A 22,266-nucleotide genomic window follows, 5' to 3' on the forward strand; every position below is an offset into this window, starting at 1 on the left:
ATGAAACTAAAATCCCAGCAGCGTAGAAAACAGCTGTTTGTTATAAATGAGCTCCTGTGTCTGTTTTTGTTCAAATGTCCACTGAATTCTGATAAAAATCAAATATAAATATAAATCATGTAGCTCTTACTTTAGTTTTTGCTAAATTCATTTTGCAAAGTTAAGGTAAATCTATATTGTTAAAAAATGAGTGAATAGAACGTGGATTTGTTCAGATGATGTGTCACCCAGTTTAAAGTATGCTGGTCTTCCACACCTTCAGGATTGTTGAACAGTTTCTAGAAACAAATGCAAAGAAAAAAATTGAGCTTACAGGCGATAGAATTGAAATCTACAACAACCTCCCGTTAAATTCTACCATGAAATCACTATAAAACCGAACAAAGGTGCTCTACAAAGCTGCACATTTCTTCCCTGTTCAAGCCACTTTCAAAAATGTAAAGTTAGCTTTTAACTAAACATAACATGAGGATGCAGCAGACGACCGTCTATGTAAAGACACGGTGGAGTAACGGAGCTCCTCCTGGTGAAGCTGTTGGACCTCCACATGCTGATAAACACACCAGACGTGAGCTCCTCCGTTGTATCTGGGAAAAAAAATACCTAAAGATTTCACTGGTGTGTTGCTGCTCTGCTCCAGCGTCCTCACGTCCTGGCTGAGCGACGGCGAGCAGGTTTCCTGTTTTGTTGTTGGACGTTTGAAGCCAACAGAAGACGAGTCAAAGTGAAAGTTGCCAGTTTATCACCAGTTTTATCATTTAGGGGGTTGAACTGGGACCAGTTCATGATACTGGGTTCACAGTAGAAGCTTTAATGCCCTGAAAGATTATTATTATTATTATTATTATTATTACCTTAATATTACTGTCTTATCAGCACGTGATGGACAGCTGATGAATACTGAACATCTGTTATTTTACTGAACAATTTACTGGTATTTTACAAATTCTACCCATTTGTTTTAAACATATTTAATTTACATGTTGACTGTGAAAAAACAAACAAAGAACAGGCTAAAGCTGTAAGTAGTGTCCACGTCAAAAATCTGTGCTTTTTTTTCTAAACTTTTCAGTGTATAACCGTTAAATTACACCTTTTTTTAAAAAAAATACTGTATTTAAATAAGCTAAAAAAATGAATCTTATTTTGAGATTCTTTCTAAAATGGAGCCAAAACTGAGTTCAGGTCCAAATAAAAACACATCAACGTGGTTTTAACCGACGTATCGTTGCTGTAGTTTAAGATTCCCGTTTTTCGGTTGTTTGGTGCGAGTTCCGTTCCTGTAAAGCCTCTGTGAACCCAGCAGCGCTCCCTGAGGCCCGCTGGACCGTCGCTGTGAACATGTGAATGCTGCTGCAGCGGAATAAAAGGCAGCGCTGCATTAAAGGCGCGTCCTTTGACCCAGCGCTGCTGCCGCTGCCGTCGCTGGTTTACCATGGACGGTTGCCATCAGCGCCAGTCTGTCCAAAGCTCAACCCTCGGCACTCTGACTCAACACTGACTGCCTAAAACAGCCCCAGCAAGTAAGTGGCACCTTTTTAAAGCCTTTCCGTTTATTCCGACGTCTGAAGCCGTTAATTAAGAAAGTCGAGGCTGCGAATGTGTTTTAATTCTGGCAAATCTGAGAGAATCGGTGAAATGTCAGGACGTGGGCGGCCGCCTCGGCTATAATTACTCCTCATATTGTGCATCTTGTGTTTACCGTCTGCACCAGTTTAATTTCCTGAATCCTTGAACCTCTCTTGAACTCGTGCAGTTCGATCTTCTTCAGAACATTTCACACGTCGGGGTTCTCGCACTGGAACGACGTCAACCTGCGGAAAGCAAATCGATCGTTGGGTTTTTACCGTTGGCATTTGTTGAAGTTCTGGTTTTGTGCCGAAGCTCAAACTGACGGGAAGTTTTTCGACTCTTTGTTTGGAGTTTTTTTTCTTTTTCTCCAACCATCGAGCTTCAAACTACCTGCAACTCCTTGAGGTAACTTTTTCACCACTAGGGGGCAGAAAAACCCAACAAGCAGTTTTACAGTTTTCTAAACATTATTGTTCCGGTGAATTGATAAATATAAGTCTGTATTTTATTTTTATTTTATTTTTAGCTGTTTTTAGCTGTATTTTTAAAAAAAAGAATTTACAGGGTTTTTTTGTTTGTTTGTTTTTTAAAACAGATTTATCATTTAGTTAAGCTACAGATAATATCTGCTGTTATTTTACAGATAATTTCCATTATTTATTTTTTAAAATTCTGTATATTAAAGATAAATTATACAACTATATATGCTGTTATTTTACAGATTGTACCTGTTTTGTTAAAATACAGATAATATCAACTAAAATCATGCAAAAAATGCACTAATTTACATGTTTTATTGACATATTTACAAAAAAAAACAATCCAAAACTGTAAATAATGTCAGAAAATCTGTAATTTTAAAAATATTAATTTCTTCTTTTACAATGTTTGAGAATAAATATAAAGTCAAGTCTTCAACTGTATTTAAAGCAGCCTAAAAAAATATATATTACAGATGTTTTCTGTTATTTATTGAAGCAAAATCCTGTATGTTAAGGTTTGAAAAATGGTGAATACCTTTCTTTAAAACTGTTATTTCATTGATTTTCCCTGTTAAAGATAATATCTACTGAAATGTATTAATTTACATGTTTTGTTGATATATTTACAAAAAAATTGGCTCTAATTTGACTGTCTTTTTTCTTTTTTAATTGTTCTTTTCAACCACAGTTCAAAAGCAACATCTTATTTCACTACATTATAATTTAGCAAGTTTTTATTTATTATTACTTTTTTCAGTTTCTAGTTGTTTGAGTGACTGTTGTGCATTTTGCCTTTTCTTTAATGGAAGGGTGTGAATACATTAGAGGACGACTGTATGCTGACTTACTGCAGAACGTCTGACTGCAGCTCATTATCAGGAGAACACTCAGATTAGTATATTATTAGTAATAATAGTAACAATAATAATAATAATAATAATAATAATAATAATCATAATAATAATAGTAGTAGTACATTTTTTACAGTGTACGTCCAGTCCAGTCAGACGAGGACCAACCCTTTTAAATCAGATGAACTTTAAATGGATTTCTTCGGTCCGTTTAGTCGCTGTTTCTCTGGGTTTGTTGCTCTTCTCACACTGGAAGCTTTATTGCGTAATAATTCTCAGTATTTGTTTCCCAGACGTTTATCTCAGAGTTTAACACGAACATGTGACGAACAGCTGATGGAAGCTGAAGCTGCTCCTGCATCTGTCTTTAATCACTTTAATTCAGGTCAAACAAAGCAACGGGAACTTAAAAACACTGGAATACAGTTCAGCAGGAAACACTGAAGTTCTCTGAGTTCTGTAGAGTGTATTGTTGTTTTGCTGGAGGACGCTTTGACCCGATTGGCAGATATTGACGGATTATTGATTGATCTGCTGCAGCCAGAAGCTGTAAAGCTGCTTTAACTGACTTGTTGCCTCTTTAATGTGTTCAGACGTCGTCTCTGCTTCTGTGAAACAAACATTTTAGACTTTTCTGGTCGTTTAACAGTAAAATTCAAGAGAAACTGCAGATTCTGTCCCTGAGAAATTAATAGTTGAATCCAGAAACAATGAAATCCAACGTTGCTCAGTTCACTGAGGGGTTTTATTGCAACGATTAATCAATTAATTGATCAGTTATCAGCTTCTGCATTTCGATAAATCCGAAGAACTGTCTGAATATCATATATTTCCTGGTTTCTTTCCTCCTTTTGTGAGATTAAACTGAATATTTTTGGAGAAAACACGACAAAAACCAAACAATTGATTGATTTTTTGTTTTTTTTAAACAGATGAGTCAGTAAGTTATGGTGGACAGTAATCAATTAATTGATTAGTTGTCAATCACTGAATCAGCCATCAGCTGTTTAGACAATAGAATTATATGTTTTAGTAGTTTTATTTTGAGAAAACGACGTCCAAATGTGAATATTTTATGAATGAATCCTGATTCAATTTGGTCGCCTCCAGCAGATTTTGGGATCTGGATGGTTTTCTGTCCGATCGGTTGTTGTCAGTTGGAGGTTTTTGTAGCCAAATGGAGACAAAACTCTTCTTTGGAAAAACACAATCAACAGTTTGGCTTTCCCTCGTGTGCGGCAATAAAATTAAGTTGAAACCCAGAAGGTGTGCAGTTTGTGGCAGCAGCTGCTAAATGAATCCGGATAAACGCTGACAACGGAGCTGCAATAGTTAATCAATTAGTCGTCCATTAATAAATTAACCGTTAGATATTTGGATCATCGATTAGCGTGGTAAGAAAAAAAGTCTAAATTCTCTGATTCCAGCTTCTTAAATGTGATACTTTCTGGTTTCTTAACTTTTTTATGACAATAAACTGAATATTTTTGTCATCTGGGAAACACTGCTTCACCATTTTTCACCATTTTCCACCATTTTCTGCCATTTTCTGCCATTATCTGACACATTGGAGCCCAAACATCGCTTAATCAAGAAAACAATCAACAGAATAATCAGCCCCAGTAGCTCCATAAACTGCAGATTCTATTGAATTTGCGAGCAATAAAATGCAATCTTAGGTCATTTCAGTAAACCTTAGTTATTGTTGTTTTACTGACGAACTGTTTTAGTGACTTTTGTCTTCTCGTTGCACCATTTTTGTGTTTATTTTTTGCCAATAAATGTAACTTGTAGCAGCTATTTGTCCAGTTTTGGCCTTTAAATGTGGACTCCTGTGGCATTAAAGTGAGTTTTTCTCTACTTGCTTCTGTAGATAAGTGCCTAAATCTCACCTTTCTGGTTTTATTTCTGGTGAGAATCTGCCTGGAAACCCTTCAACCCGACCGGCAGCATGTTTCTGCTGCTGCTCTTCTGTCACTGATTAACCGGCACAGTTTGGACTCAGCGTTCTGTAGCCGACCTGAGGTCACGCAGCCCGACTGTCTTCTGCTTTTACATTCGGGTTTATATGGACCGTTAGTAGATCTCTTCTCTTCACCTTTGGCACCGTTTCGTCACTTCGCCAGCTCTGTGGGAACATTTCACGCTCCGCCGGCTCCACATGTGGGTCATTTACATCATCCGGCCCGAGGACTTCACGGCTTATATTTAGCGTTCTGTGACGTATTACAGCTGCAGAGGCCTTTTTTTTTTTTTTTTTTTTACTGTTTATTGTGAGAGTAGTTTATGCACAGAGTCACTTTTGTTCCTGTTTTAGCAGAATGATTGATCATTAGGGCAAACGGCAGGCAGTCTTATGTAAGAAGTTTATTGTGTTTCCGCAACGTTTGTTCAGATAAGAGTTGGAAAACAGGTTCAACAAACTTTGTTAACTCAAGAAACTCAGCTTAAATGTAGGGGTTTTTATTGGTCAATGCACTGCCATTGGACCAAATTTTCATTGACTGGAGAATCTTCTGGTTTTAGTTTCATGAAAAAAATTAAATTAAATCGACAGTCTTCCAGGATTAAACCATTATTTCAAGTTTTATTTGTAGTGAAAACATGTTTTAACGACTTTGCACTGATCCACCCTGATAGAAACAGTTAAATCTACTTAATTAGCATTTAATGAACATTTATTCGGAGTCGGCTCCAAACTAACTGACACCATCTGAAAGAAATCGTTGGTGTTTTTGCATTTTTGTGCCAAAAAGTCGATTTATGAACTCAACAACCAGCATGTAGATCATAGAACCAGCAGCTAACTCGACGCCAATTCATGGATCCATCCAACAACTTATCAACTGGTTGTCAACTCGTAGGTTAGTCTGCACCTATTTCACTTGATTCATTGGTTGGAGTACGTTTTTAAAGTCTAAACTCTGTGTTTGCAACTTCTTTAATGTGAATATTTTCAGTTTTTTCCTTCTGTATGACCGTAAACTGAATGTCTTTGGACAAAACTCAACTTTTTGTCTGATTCCTGCCCTCTTCAAGAGTCCAAAACTTTAAAAATATTCAATTTAGCGCAGAGAAAACACTCCAATCCTAAAACTTGAGGCGCCTGACATCACAAATTTCCACATTTTTGCTGAGAAAACGGCTAAAATCAGGAGCTGCTGATGAGTTTCGTGTCCGTCGTCTAATCGCTGAGGCTCTAAAATGAATCCTGAGCTGATAAAACCTCTTGTTTTCCATCGGAAACGCTGTTGGTTCATGACTTTCTGTGAACACTGGAGCTGTCGACCACTAATTTAATGAATCACCAACTATTTTAACGATCAATTAATCTGTTTGAGTCTGAATTCTCTGATTACAGTTTGTTGAATGTGATTTTTTTCTGTTTTTTTTTTTCCTTATATTGCAGCTCAACTTATCTGTTTTATTCCAGTTGATCATAAATCACCTGCAGCTGCTTTGCTCCCGGTTCGCTCTGATCATTTCAGTAGAAAATAACGAGGTTTCTGTGGTTTAATACGCTGCAAATACCAACTTTTTATGTTGATTTTACATTAGTTTAGACTCATAATGAGGCTGCAGGTGGAGTCACTTACTGCTCTGTGGTTCGTTTTAGCTAATTTAGTTTCCTGGTGACCGACCAGTTGGCTGAAGAATCAGAACGATTTGTAAAGAGATGCTCGTCTATGAGGTTTATTCAGAAAAGTATCACAGAAAAAGAACAGAATCCGAACCGAGCTTCAGTTTCTGCTCTCAGAAATCAACAGAAAACGGCACAAATTAGTTTTTTGTTAAAGGAAGCCGTGCCTCGTTTCCAGCTCTCCACTCTCCGCCTCCGTTGTATTGATTTTGGGAAATAAAGAGTCACAAAACGGCGAGTCTCACTGAAAGTAAACACAAAATAAGCCATTTGTAGACCATAATACGTTTAACCAGCCTGCCTCGGAGCACTTTGGAGGGTTTATTAGCTGCAGGGTTTTACCTGAAACAGTTAGAAAGACGAATAAAGCGAAGACGAAGGATTAATGTGAAGTTAAAGGAAGAAGACGTCCAAGCTCAGTGGTGCAGAAGATCCGACGGTTACCTCCAGTACTTGGTAACTTTGTCTGTATCTGGGTCAGTTTGAGTCAAACGGTTGTTGTTGTTTTTTATGTTCTGAGTTTTATCAAATATTTTGGCAGAATTTGGAGACATTTCATGTTTTTACCATCGAAAAAACGTCTTTACCTGGAAAAGCCAACTTAAAGGTTCAACACCACCAGAAATAAAACTCCCACAGCCGTGACATTTGGTAGAACCACCAACAACATGGTTTCCAGTAGATCTACATGATTGAGTGGCTCCAGAAGATTCGAATTTTTTAATAATTAGACCTTAAAAATGGAAAAAATGTCAAAATTTCCAATTGATGGAGGTTTTGTGGCCCCAGAAAGTTCAAGTAAGTGTCTATCTATGGATGGATCCATGTTTCTACTAAAATACAGTCTTTGGTCGACGTTTCACCAACTGTTGAGGCTCTAGCATCAGTGGAATTTGAAATTTGGCAAGTATGGCAAGATGAGGTTCTAGTTTTAGATATTTTGACAAAAAGATGATGTGGACTCATTGGTAGGAGACAAAAACTGGTGTTCATGAGCGCCTATATGTTGTTGTTTTATGTGCAAACTTGCAATCTGCTTCCATGATGTCTGATTTAGTCTTAAAGGATGTTAACATACAGAGTGGAAATGACCACTGAACAGAGAAACTGATGATAATTCAACACGCATCACAATGAATATCATATTTATTGACTCTCAAGGGGGGAAAAAATGCAAAACCTGAAGATGTTTCTGATAAATCTGCTGTTGCTTGTTGCATGAAGGCTGCCGTGTTCTCTGTACTTTCCGGCTGTAAGCTTTCCTGCCGTCGTCTGCACGTGCAGCAGCATCTCGTTTACTCTTTGACAGCAAATCATCCAGTATCTGGTGTTCTCATGTGGTTTGTCCAGTGTCCTTGAAGAACAGTAACAGAGCTGCTGCTGGATTTCCTCCCAGTCTGATGCAGCTCAGACCAAATGAAGGCAGAACACTAATAACTGCTCTTGTTATGTCTTGTTTTTTTTTGTTTAAGACATGACGACGTGATGCACACATTTGATAGAAAACAGACTCGTTACTTTATGAAATATCTCAGTACATGTTTTGTCAATAGCGGCTGCCTCTGCTCTAATACAGTATAAATAAAATTGTGCAGTCACTTCATTTTATGCTTTGAGGGCAACAGAATTAAGAGTTTAAGCAAAACTCTTCAAACTGAGCTGCAGGAAATGTTTTGCCTTCGTTTATATTCATAAAATAGGTCCTAAAGTTCTTAAAAAATGAATAAGATGAAGTAACAGAGTCAGTAAAATTTGTTGTCACGTCATAAAAACCAGCAGCTTGTTGCTCATTTTGAATCCGTTCTTAACCTTCCGAACTCGAAGTGATTTCTGGATGCTTTATTTGCTCCAGTCATACTTTTCCTCACCGTGGACTCTGTTTTTCTTTTACTGCAGTAATAAGTCCTGCACCAATTAGAAATATATTAATCGATATGGCAGAAAAAAATGTATCATAGATCAGCTGCAGTACCTGGTTGTTGCACCAGGTGGAGCCTCTCACTGTTTAATACTGTAGAGACCAGAGGAGGCGTCACTCAGACTACAGGAAGTTCATGTTGGCAGCAGAGAACATTGTGGGAGTTTAGCTAGCAAGTGTCAACATGTTTTGGACAAGTTTCAAATCATTTTGAACAATTTTGAAGTCGTTTTCGACAAAAGTTTAGTCATTTTCATGTTTGTTTGTTTTCTGACAATTCGGTTCCAAGAAAATATGAACCAGTTTTCAGGATTTTAGACAAACTTTGAGTCATTCTGGAGACGTGTCAAGACGTTTTAGTCAAGTTTTTGAGTCTAGCTGTAGTACCTGGTTGTTCCACCAGGTGGAGCCTCTCACTGTTTCTTACTGTAGAGACCAGAGGAGGCGTCACTCAGACGACAGTTCATGTTAGCAAGCAGAGAGCATTATGGGAGTTTAGCTAGCAATGGGACTATGACAGAGACTAATGTGACGCTTAATTACCTCCAACCAGAAACCGTCATTATCAATTAGTGGCTAATTGTTTACGCCATGAGAACAACTAATATTCAAAGTAGTTTCATGAGAAAACAAAATGATTATTGGTGAAGAAAACTGCTAAAAATTTGCATCCCAACGTTGTGACGTTACAGTTTTGTGTCATTATCTTAACAATAATAATAACAATAATAATCTTTATTTATAGACACTTTTTTAGGTTCCAGGTTACAAAGTGCTTCACAGGACAGCAAAATAGAACAAGTCATAAAATTTTAGAATTTATAAGACCAGTAAAAGCACAACATGGTGCTTGAAAAGAGGTAGAAGAATTAATAAACAAAGTAAAAGACAGTTCGGGGCCCTGGAACAGACAGAAGACTGACTCGTGCATAAGGTACCGAAAGGTCTGAATTCTAACTAGGGTTTAACTGGGAAAAAGGCCATGAACGGCTTGAAAAGTGAACAGTAAAGTCCTCAAATCTATCCCTAAACATACCAGGTGTTCGTGTAAACAGGCTAAAGCAGGAGTGATGACTTGGTTCTTGTTAAAACCACCTTCACACCGTCTCCTCTGGCTGCACCTCAGGACCTGTCTGCAGAAGAACATGCGATAGAGGAAGCAGCTGCAGCGTCGCATCTCGTCACACCCGCTGTCTCCTCCCTGCCATGGCCTCCTCCCCCCTGCTGGACGCCGACCCGTTGCCACTGCTTCAGCTCCAGGAGGTTGACTCCAGCAAAGCCCCAGAGAGGCCCAGCTCGCCAGGGCTGCTGCCCGCCATGTACAGCCCTCCCCTGGGTGTGGACGGCCACACCGTCTGCATCCCGTCACCGTACACCGACAGCAGCCACGACTTCAGCCACGGCCCCCTGACCTTCTACAGTCCGTCCATGCTGGGCTACAGCCGGCCCACCATCAGCGACAGCCCGGCCTCGCTCTGCGCCCCCCTCAGCCCGTCCGCCTTCTGGCCCTCCCACGCTCACCCCAGCGTCCCCCAGCTGACCCTGCACTGCACCCAGCCGCTGGTCTACAACGAACCTGGCCCTCATGCACCCTGGCTGGAGCCCAAAGCCCACGGCATCGGCCAGAGCAGGTAGGACCACTGACACCCAAACACAGCAGCAGCAACAAGCCAAAAACCACTGAAAAAAATGCTCAAACTGACATACAAGCATCAAATATGGCATGACGAACACATTAGCCACACAAAACCTGAAATGGCAGCCATTTTTCAAGATGGCGGACATGTGTGCTGTATTTTTTAAATCTTTAAACTCGATCATTAAATTTTCAAATGCGGACATTGTCATACAAGAATCAAATGCGGCATCTACATTACGTATTAAAAGGCCTTAGCCTCGCAAAAAATTCAAAAAGACAGCCATTTTTCAAGATGGCCGACAACATTTGGATTTTTATTTTATTTTTTTAAAAATGTCTTTAAAATCGGTTATTCAGTTATTCAATTTTCAAATGCTCAAATTGTCATGCAAGAATTAAATGTGGTGTCTACGTTACGTATTTAAAGAATTAGCAAAAATTAACAACGGCAGCCATTTTTCAAGATGGCGGACAATGGTACCATGTTTTTGGATTTTTGATTTTTTAAAATATTTTTAAACTTGGTTTTTCCTTTTTTTAAACAGTAATCACACAAGAATGAATTTTGGCATTCACATTATGTTTTAAAAGCATTGGCAAAAATTTAACTTGCCGTGACTTTTTCAAAATGGCTGACATTGGTGCAATTTAAAAAGCAAAAAAAAACAAAATACAAACTTTATACTTTTAACTTCAGTTCTTCAATTTTCAAATGCTCAAATCATCATACAAGAAACGGTAGATAAAGATGGTACATTTAAAAATCAGCATTTGTCATCTCTGAGTTTTACTAATCAGTGTTTTTTTCAGGACCTCTTAGAAGTCAGTAGTTCTATGTCCAATCATCAAATTTTCATCAATTTGCCTGAAATTTTAATAGCATAACATATGAGTATTTCTAAAGATATTTGTGAAATTTTAGCTTCATATATCGAACACTTTGTGAGTTAAAAGATTTGCCTGATACACTTTTAAATATCCAGAGTTGAGGATAACAAAGTTTTAAGCAAACTGAGGACCTGAGATGGAAAAACCTTCGTGGCGTCGTGACAAACCTGTCATGTCATTTTCTGTGCTCCGGATTAATAAACACATCATATTTCCGTGGTGAAGCCGGTTTAGTTGTACAGCTTTCTGACGCGTGGTGCCTTTTTCTCTTGTCGACTGACTAACGGTGGCCGGATGACGAGCTCAAACCCTCGATGTCAAGTTGTTCCTGTTTGCTGCGTTTCCTCCTGCAGCTCCATCATCGGCTGTAACAAGCTGCTGGGGAAGAAGTCTGAGGACGGACCGGACGGAGTCAAGTCCTCCTCGTGCTCGTCCACGGTGGGCAAAGCCGACATGCACTTGTGCGCCGTTTGTCACGACTACGCCTCCGGGTACCACTACGGCGTCTGGTCCTGCGAAGGCTGCAAGGCCTTTTTCAAGAGGAGCATCCAGGGTGAGTCTTTTATCCGTTCAGCTTTTCTTCTTCTTCTTCCTCCCCTTCGCTAACTCTTTGTCTCCTCTCCTCAGGACACAACGACTACATCTGTCCGGCCACCAACCAGTGCACCATCGACAAGAACCGGCGCAAAAGCTGCCAGGCCTGCCGCCTCCGCAAATGCTACGAAGTGGGCATGATGAAGTGCGGTAGGCGTCCCTCTGCTTTTACAGCGATCACACATTTACATCCCTTCTTCTTGGTTAAATCAAAGTATTTTATCACAATGAAGTGTCAAATTAAACTGCACAACTTGATCTTTCCAACAATATCAGTTGCTTCTCTGTGAGACCAAATCATTTAATCAAAGCTGCATACGGCAACTTACAGTTTATATTTAAGAACTCATTTTTCTACTTGCAGACAAATCTGTGCAATACTAATACCGTAATTCCCAGACTATATAAGATGCAGGTGTAGCATGAGATATTTACACAGAAAGATTTAACGTTTAATTAAATACGTAGCGGTAACATACAGATGCTTTTTTCCGAACAGTGCCTGGAACACGGCTGGTTAAGAAAATAAAACTACAGCAGCCTACCAGGAAAAATCATTGATCGCTATCTTCATCTTCCTCCTGCACTAAAACCACTAAAATCGTCTTCTTCAGTGTCTTCAGGAGGTGAACAGCCTCAGAATCACTTTGTCACTTCCTCAGTCTCTCTTTTGTCATCGCTCTCGAATCAAATTCGTCAAAATCCATAAATTAGCTGCATCGTTGTTTAAGCTGCAGTGTTCCAAGCGTTTGAAAAAAGTAGCGGCTTATAGTCTGGAATTTACGTTAATTTTCTGTCAGTATTTCCTGAAATCGATGCAAAACTGTTTAGAGATGGTGAAATAAGACTGAGGAAGGACCTCGGTTTCATTTTAAGGAGCTTCTTCAGGCACAGAGATCCTTATTTTGACTGGATAAGTCGCTTCAACCTGCAACTCTGAACCCGTACAAATCCATCCATGTATTATCTATACACCCCTTAATCCTCACTAGGGTCATGGGGGGCTGGAGTCTATCCCAGCTGACTCAGGGTGAAGGCAGGTTCACCTGGACAGGTAACCAGTCTGTCACAGTGCACGCACGAATTCAGTTTCTCAAAGTGTCAGCAACTGATCACTAACAGACGATTGACATGAAAATAAATACTGATCTAAGAGCCTAAAAGTGGATTTTTCTTTCACGCCCCGTCGTGGATCAGACTTTTCCAGACCTCTTCTACGCATTTATGAAAATAAATCTCCACTGTCTGCATTTTATGTTGAGATCCATGTAAAAACTTAACTGCTTAATTGACGTAAGAAGGTACAAATTGTATGACTTGTCCCTATAATGACCAAGATAAGAGCTCAGAAGTAAATGTAGAGAAATTACAATAAAAACACCAACGTATAAGAATTTCTGTAGAAGTTCTGATGCAGAATGAGCGTCGTTAGATTTTATTTTTCTGATTGCTTCTCCGGATAAACAGGACTAAACCCTTTCAAACCGTTTTCTATCACAAAAAAAACTGTTCAAATTGCAGCTAAGTTGCTCCAATTAGCTGCAGGAGGTTAAACCAGCTGCTGACAGAAATGTAGGAAACCGCTCTGTCAGTCCTGACGGCAGCAAACTGCCCTAAAAAAAAAAACAACAGCAATTTTGGTTGAGTTTCCACCAAATTTCCCCTCGTCGTAGGAATAATTGAGTCACTTTGAGATTCCTCTGACACGTGTGAATGCTTTAAATGTTGCTGTGACGACGTTTGAGGACCGTCGGGTTTGTTAAAGCTGAAAAACAGTCAAAAAAGATTCACTCAGAGGCAAAAACCCGCTGCTGATGAGAGAATTCAACGCATTTATTCTTGTTGTAAAGTTGATTGTAGTGTAAAATTTCTCCTGTCACACTTTTTACAGTTTAGTAAGTAGAAAACAAAGACTGTATTTAGTCAAACTTTATTCATACAACACTTTTCAACAAATTAAGAGACGTTTACAAGTGATCAGATGGTTAAAAAAAAAACTCATTTACACACTAATGGAAACCAGTACAGTCGAATATGATCAAGATAAAGTACAGTCATGAAATATTATACAAAATAAAATATTAGTACAACAAACAGACAGATTTGAAAGACATTTTCTTAAAAACTAAATTTAAAAATGAACATTTATCAGCTGGAAACTGTAAAAACAGAAAGAATTGACATTTTAACATTTTTCTAACAATCCTCAAACTAATTATGTGTGAATCTGAGTTTAAATTTTATTTTACATGTGCCATTTAGAAATTTTTCCCAAAATAAATCCAGATTCTGTAAAAAACAAACAAACTGAGAAACCACAACGGACTCAGCTGTGACCAAAAGACAGAAAGTTTTGGGTTGAGCTGCAGGCAGTGTTTCCACAGAGCGGAGGCTGAGAGGGAAATCCAGCATTTTATAGATTAAACATTTAATCATTTGATTAAAACGAGACGACGCCGGCTCTGCAACTAGCAATTATTGTCATTATTGTTTCATGTAATGAGTATTTCCTCCTCCGTAATATGTGGAAATTGTGAAAAAATATCTTAAAAAGCTTAAAAATTTCCCTTTTAAGAGAGTGGAACCAGAGAATTTAGACAGTTTTAAATAATAATAATAATAATAATAATGATAGCAATAAAAAAAACTAAACTGAACTGATTCAACAAATTTCCAAAATAGTTGGTGATTAATTGAACAACTAATGAATGTTGCCGGTTCGCGTCCCGGTGGGGGCACCGGAATCTTTCTGCGTGGAGTTTGCATGTTCTCCCCGTGCAGCGTGGGTTCTCTCCGGGTTCTCCGGCTTCCTCCCACACAGTCCAAAAACATGTTGAGGTTAATTGGTGATTCTAAATTGTCCATAGGTGTGAATGTGAGTGTGCTTGGTTGTCTGTCTCTAAGTGTAGTCCTGTGATAGACTGGTGACCTGTCCAGGGTGTCCCCTGCCTTCACCCTGAGTCAGCTGGGATAGACTCCAGCCCCCCCGCGACCCTAATGAGGATTAAGCGGTGTATAGAAATGGATGAATAATAATTATTGCTACTTATAGAGTCAAAAAGAGTCAAAAACAAAGATCTCAGGGCCTGAAGAAGCTCCTTAAAATGAAACCGAGGTCCTTCCTCAGTCTTATTTTGCCATCTCGTTACAGTTTTGCACCGTTTTCAGGAAATACTGACAGAAAAGTTACCGTAATGTCTGGACTATAAGCCGCTACTTTTTTCACACACTTTGAACAATGCGACTAATAAATGGATTTTTACTAGTTTTACGAATTTGCCTCGACAACGAAAGAGAGACTGAGGAAGTGATGAAGTGATTCTGAGGCTGTTCGACTCCTGAAGACACTGAAGAAGACGACTTTAGTGGTTTTAGTGCAGGAGGAAGATGAAGATAGCGATCAATGACTCTTCCTGGTAGGCTGCAGGAGTTTTTATTTTCTTAACCAGCCGTGTTCCAGGAACTGTTCAGAGAAAAGCATTTACGTATTTGTGTATGTTACCGGTACGTATGTAATTAAAAGTTTAAAACATCTTTCTGTATAAATATCTTATGTTACAATGTGGACACCTGCGGCTCATAATCATGTGCCTCAATAGTCCGGAACTTACGGTAATCAACAAATAGTCAATTTATTGTCGTAGCTTTTGGCTAATCGATACAATTTGCTTTTAAAAAGAATTTCTCAGACCAGTTAATCAATTATAAATCCGCTGACGTCTAGTCCGGTGATCAATTGGTCGCTCCGGCTCTACTTCCTCGTTTTGAGTCCGTCTGCGTTTCCGTCCCTGTCCTGCAGGTGTCAGACGTGAGCGCTGCAGCTACCGAGGCGCCCGTCACCGCCGCGGCGCTCTGCAGCCCCGGGACGCCGCCGGCCGGGGCCTGGTCCGGGTTGGCCTGGGCTCCCGGGCCCAGCGCCACCTCCACCTGGGGGCGCCGCTCTACCCGCTGCCCCGGGCGACGCACCAGCACCACTCGGCCATGAGCCCCGAGGAGTTCATCTCCCGCATCATGGAGGCCGAGCCGCCGGAGATCTACCTCATGGAGGACATGAAGAAGCCGTTCACTGAGGCCAGCATGATGATGTCACTCACCAGCCTGGCGGACAAGGAGCTGGTTCTGATGATCAGCTGGGCCAAGAAGATCCCCGGTGAGACCCAGACTGACACTGACAGTCCATAAAGTTTTTTTTTATTTTTATTTTTTACAGATTTTATCCTCTTTTCTTTATTGTAATCCTCAAATGTGGAGGTACAGTTGAAACCACAAGTTTCCATCCATCTCCTCAGTATCTGGTAACGTTGCCTTTAAACTCTATGACTTGGGTCAAACGTTCTGGGTTTCCTTCCACAAGCTTCTCACAACAGTCTGATGAGTTCTGGCCCATTCCTCCTGACAGAACTGGTGGAACTGAGTCAGGTTTGTTGGTCTCTTTGCTCCACTGATGTTCTCCAGGACTGAGATCAGGGCTTTGTGATGGCCACTCCACAACACTGACTCTGTTGTCCTGAAGCCTCTCTGTAGCTAATCTGGCGCTATGCTGAGGGTCATTGTCCATCTGAAGACCCATTAGTGTCCAAGCTTTAACTTCCTGCTGATGTCTGGAGATGCTGCTTCAACATTTCCACATCATGTTCTTTCCTCATGATGCCATCTATTGTGTGAAGGTCACCAGTCCCTCCACAGCATGATGCTGCCACCCCCGTGCTTCACAGCTGGGATGGTGTTCTCAGGCTTCAAGCTTCCTCCTTTTTCCTCCAGATGTGCCGATGGTCATTACTGTAATCTGACTTTTTTATGTTTCCTTTGGAGTCTTCTTCTTCTCTGAGTAGCTTTTCAGTCCATGTTGGACTCGTTCCACTCTGGATATTTGAAAACGGCTGCAGCTGAAGTTAAACTATTGAACATTTTATAGGATAGTTTTCTTATTGCTGTCGATAAAGTAAGAAAAAGCGTTAAAAAATCTTTTTTTTTTGCATGTGGCAGATTTAGAAACGTTAACGTGTGTGGAGACATTAGCACTCCGCAGATAAACATTTCCTTGTTTTCTACATTTTGTTCATGATTTAAATTCATGCTCTTTTAAGTAAATTATTTTCTTTTCTTTCCAGCTGTTTATCTCAACAAATCAGCTCCTAGTATTTCCATAATTATAGAGCATTAAGCGTTAATTTGTAGTTTGTTTTTTTGCCGTTTTCTGTGCATATTCACATATAAGCTGCGATTAGCGGCTTTCGTCTCGACTAACTGATCTTATTTCTATCAGATTCGGCTTCCTCCTCCTTCCCTCTCGCCTCCTTTGCTTTCTTTTCCGTCCTCTTTGTCTCCTCTCGGCAGCCTCCAGCCCAGCAGGTAGCTTCTCAGCACGACGGCGTCACAAAGACTCCCACTTTTTTTTGAATAAAGACCATCTTCCCAGATTTTTTTTTTCTGTTTTTTCAAAAAAAAAAAAAAAGACCATTTTTCCTGATTTCCCGACACTTTTTCCCCCCTTTACTCAGAGGTGAAAATGAGAGTTCATTGTCTGCTTTATAAAAGAAGTGAGAGCAGGTGAGCAGGAGGCATCTAAAGCTGCTGTTTAATCACCTCATTGTTGCAGAATTAGCTGCTGTCGTGCTGATTTTGACATCAGAGCGTTTACGTTGATTATCTCTGAGAACGTATTTTGCTTTACATGGAGTCAAATGAGAAGATCAACAGTGTTTTGTGTGTTCGGTAAAAGACGGGATGAAAAAAAAAGGAGAAAACCACCTTTCCACAGAGGAAAATATGCCATTGAAGACCTTACAAATAGTTTAATGGAGTATTTTTAGATAAATAAATGCAACCTAATGTGAAAAACTTTGATAAATCCAGCCATGATGTTAGAATCTATTTTTTTGTTTGTTGGTTTGTTTTTTTTTTTTATCTAAAAATACCATCAACAGCCAGAAAGATATACATTTTCTTCGTGTTTTTAAGGAATAAAGTGTAAAAATGAGGCTGTGAATGATATTTAAAACAAATCCCTGCAATCTTCAGAACAACAGCAGAAATATAACCAGTAAGTTTAGTGACTGTAAATGCTGCTGAAGAGGAGATTTCTTATTTAGAGGAGAAAAAAACTTGAAAGATGACTCTTAGAATTGAAATGAACAGATAAAAATCGATGAAATTTTGTTAAATAAACACCTAAATGTGTTTTTTTTCTTCCTTTTAGTCTGAAAGAAAACACGCTGTGGAATCAGAATGCACGAAATCTCCAAATTCTCAAGTGTGTGAAAAAAGAAAATGCGTTTTTGCCTTAAAATTAAAATCGACTAAACTACCAAATGTGCAGAAAGAAGTCTGAGCTCAGAGTTACAGTCGTGTACGAACATACATAATGCATTCAGTTCCAGTGCAGAAATCAATTTTAGGTAAATGCGAGATAATTCAGGAAGTTGTTGCAAAAGATGCTAATTAAATTTAAGGGTTTTATTTAAATCTTGAAGTCTCCTTTCGTTCTCCAGCTTTGTGTCCAGTTTCATGTTGTGTTGCCTCCATGTTGGATTTGTTGCCATGTGTTGTGCAGAAAGGTGAGCCGTGATTGTCCAGGCGTTAACAGAAGGAGGTCAGGGTCGTTTATTAGCTTACCTGTGGAGCTGAATCACCTGTGAGACCAGAGAGGATCCCAGCATCCTGATCCGAGACATTTAATATGTAGTATCTGCTGATGAGGAGCCCCGATCTGATACCGTTCCTACATTAAAGTTAATAAAATCAGTCCAGTGCATTCGCTTGACAGCTGAGGAGCTCTGCGTCCAGACTGTTCCTTGATGTCGTGTAGGTGTTCATGAACCTTGTTGTAAAGCTGTTTTCTCTACATGATGTCAGTAAATATATCATAGATCAGCTGTAGTACCTGGTTGTTCCACCAGATGGAGCCTCTTAGCTAATGCTGCTAACGCTTAGCGGCGAATACGCCGACAAATAGCAGTGTTAGCAGCGAAGGAAGTGAAACTCCATCAGCGCTTGTTGTTAAATGTTTTCCCGTTACGTACCCTCGAAAACAACATAAAGGCCCAATTTGCAGCGTAATTTTTTCAGGCAGCAGCGTAACGAGTCGTTACTCTGTTATAATGCTGGTGAGAACCCTGTTATGCAATTAATTATCAGTTCTTATATACGGAGACATCAGCCAAAGTCTTGTAGTTAGCTGGTTAGTTTTGATCGCTTATAAACATTTCGGAAACGAGGTTGTGAAAATCCCGTTTTCTGGTGATTTTTGGGGTCAAACGACTTCATTTTATGACATTTGCATAATTTATTGAATGACTGGATGCTTGTTCACATACAGGGATTCCCACTGATAGCCAATCAAAATGAATGTAACAGAAAGTCGCCGTATACCGGAGCAGCTATACTGGGCTGCAAGGTTGAACGGGAGTCATAATACCAGCCCGGTATAGCGGGCTGTAGTGTTGAAAGGGTTAATACATGTTGTCAGTTAGTCCCTTTTTGGTGGATAACAATCAGAGAAATATTCAAACTTGGCATCCTTAGCTGCTAGTATCCTGCCAGAAATGTTGCTCTTTTTATGACAGCTCTGTGAATGCGAACATACTGGAAGGATAACGCTCAGGTTTGTGCAGATACCAATCAGTTCAAAAGCACCTTGAAGAAGGTAAAAAAACATCACAGATTTCCGATCCGAGTCATTTAATATTTAGCGTCCGCTGACATGGAGTGCTACTCTGATACCATTTTCTAAAAAAACAAACTTCGAGTCTGTTAAAGTTATTAAAGTCAATCTGATGTATGTGTTCGACAACTGAATAACTGATTTGGGCTCTGTTACGTCATACAGACACCGTCCTAGTCGATCCAGTTTGTCTTAAACACATGAAATCTGGCAGATGGTCATTAATCTCCACTGAAGTCTTTGCCACGGTGCTGTTGCTAGCTAAACTCATGAACTGTTCAAGTGACGCCTCCTCTGGTCTCTACAGTATTCAACAGCATTAAGTTAGAAAATATCGACCACCAAAGTTTTATCTGTTTAACACGTGGGTATCGACTCACCAGATATCCTGTAGCATCATCTGAGTTTAGACAGATGTTCAAGATGCTACTGCAACGATTTGTTTGTATCGCTTGACAGGAAAAAAACACAAAACTATGTTAAAGTAGTGAAATTTCTACCACAGCTTAAGAAGAAGGGGACTGATGGGAAATGGAACCTGTAAGGACAGTAACGAAAAATGTTTTGGAAACTTCTCTGTTGATGTTCCTCACCTTCAATCCTAAAATGCTCTCTTGAACCTCTCATTAGTTTATATCCGCAGCATTAACAAGCAGTTTCCCTCCGAGGTTAATTTAGCCTTTAATAAACTCGTTGAAAGTCTGAGCGTGAACCCTGTCCTCGTCCACGTTTGTCTCCAGGCTTCGTAGAGCTGAGTCTAGCCGACCAGATCCACCTGCTCAAGTGCTGCTGGCTGGAGATCCTGATGCTGGGCCTGATGTGGAGGTCGGTGGACCATCCGGGGAAACTCATCTTCTCTCCGGACTTCAAGCTCAACAGGTGAGAGTTTTAATCTCGTGTCCTTCGACGCTGGCATGCGTTCGTGTTGCCAAGTTGCTGCTGAAGCAGAGTTTTCTGGACTAGAAGTTGTGTGGTTGAATATTTAAAGGGTTTCTGTGACGTTGGTCAGCATGCAGGTGTAATGTCGGGGTGTCTTTACCCCACATGCTACGACTTTTTATAGCTTTTGCTTGCAGTAATGGTGTCCTCATACACCTGTACAGGGTCTTTCTGTTGAGTTTTTCAACAATTACACATCAGTTATTTGGTATTAAATCAGTTTTCTATTTGTTTTTAGTAAAACAAATGTCTAAATTTTCTGGTTTTAGCTTCTTAAATGTGAATATTTTCCAATTTCTTTCCTCCTCTGTGACTATAAACGGAAGATCAGAAGAAGACATTTGTCCTCTTGTGCTTTGGGAAACACTGATTTTCACCATTTTCTGACTTGTTAAAACACATCTGATCAGGATTAACTAGATACCAAACGATGTCTCCATTAATACAGTTATTCTGCATTAACGTGGTGGTACACGTGGACCAAACAACTACAGAGTTTCTCCTGGAGCTCTTTTCCCAAAGAGGCTTTCATCAACTCTGAGATAATAATACTTGAGAATATATACATGACAGGAAAATGAAAAAGCCCAAACATGTTTTTAAGCACTTCTATCTTGTCAGTAAATCAAAATAAAACCTTCTTTTGTATTCAGAGCATCTTTTAGAGGCAACAAATTTAAAAAGTTGTACCCAAAACACCTATTTTTCTGAATATCTGCTCATAAATAGACACTAGAATTCCCCAGTCTTCCCTAAACATCTCACATTCAGGCTACACTACATGCTAGCTGCTAGCTAGCCAGCTAGCTGTGCACTGAGAAGCTTCTAGTCTCCACTCAGTGACTACGAAACCAAAAATTACCTTTAAAATAGTGAAATAAGGAGGTTTAACGTAGAATTTACAGTATTAGAAACCAGCTGATTTTATCTAAATGTTTTTTTTGGTTTGAACGGAGCATTTAAACCGTCAGAAACCATTTAACGTTTACTAACTGTGCAGCACCGCCACTAGAACTATGAACTATGACTCAGCTAGAATTAGATTTCCGTCTAGTCATGGTTTGTCTCCTTTAGAGGCCCACGTGAGCCTGTGTTCAGGGTGTATGGTTGTTGAACTGCAGCAGCTGTCGGTGTGTTTTTAATGTTGTTTTGCTGCAACGATGAGTCGACGTCACACAATAAAGCGGGGCGTCGACTAGCTGCAGATATCAGCGTTTATCTCAGATTCTCCTGCGCCGGCGGGCTGTTTTCATGCCAAAAATCTTTTATCTCTCGCTGTTCCCTGCGTCGCCGACCTTCAACTTTGGCCAGACAGCGCTCACGGTAAACACGCTGCAGTTTGGCTGCCAGCGGTTTGCTCAGCAGCAGCAGCAGCAGCCGTCCTGAGATCCGTCAACAGCTTCTACAGGAACGTTTAGTGTACGTTAGAGCAACGTGAGTTCTCAGGTGTTCAGGACGGTGTTTAGATTAGAGGCTAGTTGGTCACGCAGACAGTTTTCTGTCAAGACGTCATCGTTCACTGAACCCTGGACATTTCTGTAGCGCCACCACGAGGCCGAATTATTCACTTTTGCACAAAGTGCAGATCAAGATCCACGAAACGGAACCGTCCTGAAGGCGTGTTGTTTTACAGCCAACGACTGTAAATACACAACGAACCAGTAGAGTTTTGACTTCCTGCCAGTGGAGCTGATCATTTCCAGTGAGAACATTAAAACTCTGAGCTGGAACGGTGTCAAAGTCATTTGCTTTACGAGCTTCATTTAAAAAACATCGGCAAACATAAACCGTTTGCACCAGATCCTGTAAAACAACAAATATTTCTGAGCCACGACTGACTCACTGTGACCAACAGTCACAACAACAACAACAACAACAACAACAACAACAACAAACAGCCTGGAACCAAAACCAACATCTGGGAATCAAATAAAGTGTTGTCTGCATACTATAGAGTCTAACTTTTTGGATTTCTACAGTCTCTAGAAACAGTTTTTTCCACCATCAGATGTAGAAAGATGTTCCACCATCAGATGTAGAAAGATGTTCCACCATCATCAGTAGAAAGATGTTCCTCCAT

General features: G+C 39.9%; 1 protein-coding gene across 1 annotated transcript in view; it reads left to right on the forward strand.

Annotated features, from left to right (window-relative positions):
* Nucleotides 1-9,665: 9,665 nt before the first annotated feature.
* Nucleotides 9,666-22,266, forward strand: part of LOC103362926 (estrogen receptor beta-like) — a 23,734-nt gene continuing 11,133 nt past the window's right edge. The window contains exons 1-5 of the mRNA XM_008289461.1: nucleotides 9,666-10,066; nucleotides 11,331-11,543; nucleotides 11,618-11,734; nucleotides 15,384-15,734; nucleotides 19,988-20,126. Coding sequence (XP_008287683.1) covers nucleotides 9,670-10,066; nucleotides 11,331-11,543; nucleotides 11,618-11,734; nucleotides 15,384-15,734; nucleotides 19,988-20,126 — 1,217 coding nt within the window. The 5' untranslated portion in view covers nucleotides 9,666-9,669. The remainder of the gene's footprint in view (nucleotides 10,067-11,330; nucleotides 11,544-11,617; nucleotides 11,735-15,383; nucleotides 15,735-19,987; nucleotides 20,127-22,266) is intronic.

This window comes from Stegastes partitus, unplaced genomic scaffold (assembly GCF_000690725.1).
Source record: "Stegastes partitus isolate 25-593 unplaced genomic scaffold, Stegastes_partitus-1.0.2 Scaffold616, whole genome shotgun sequence".
Classification (NCBI taxonomy): domain Eukaryota; kingdom Metazoa; phylum Chordata; class Actinopteri; family Pomacentridae; genus Stegastes; species Stegastes partitus.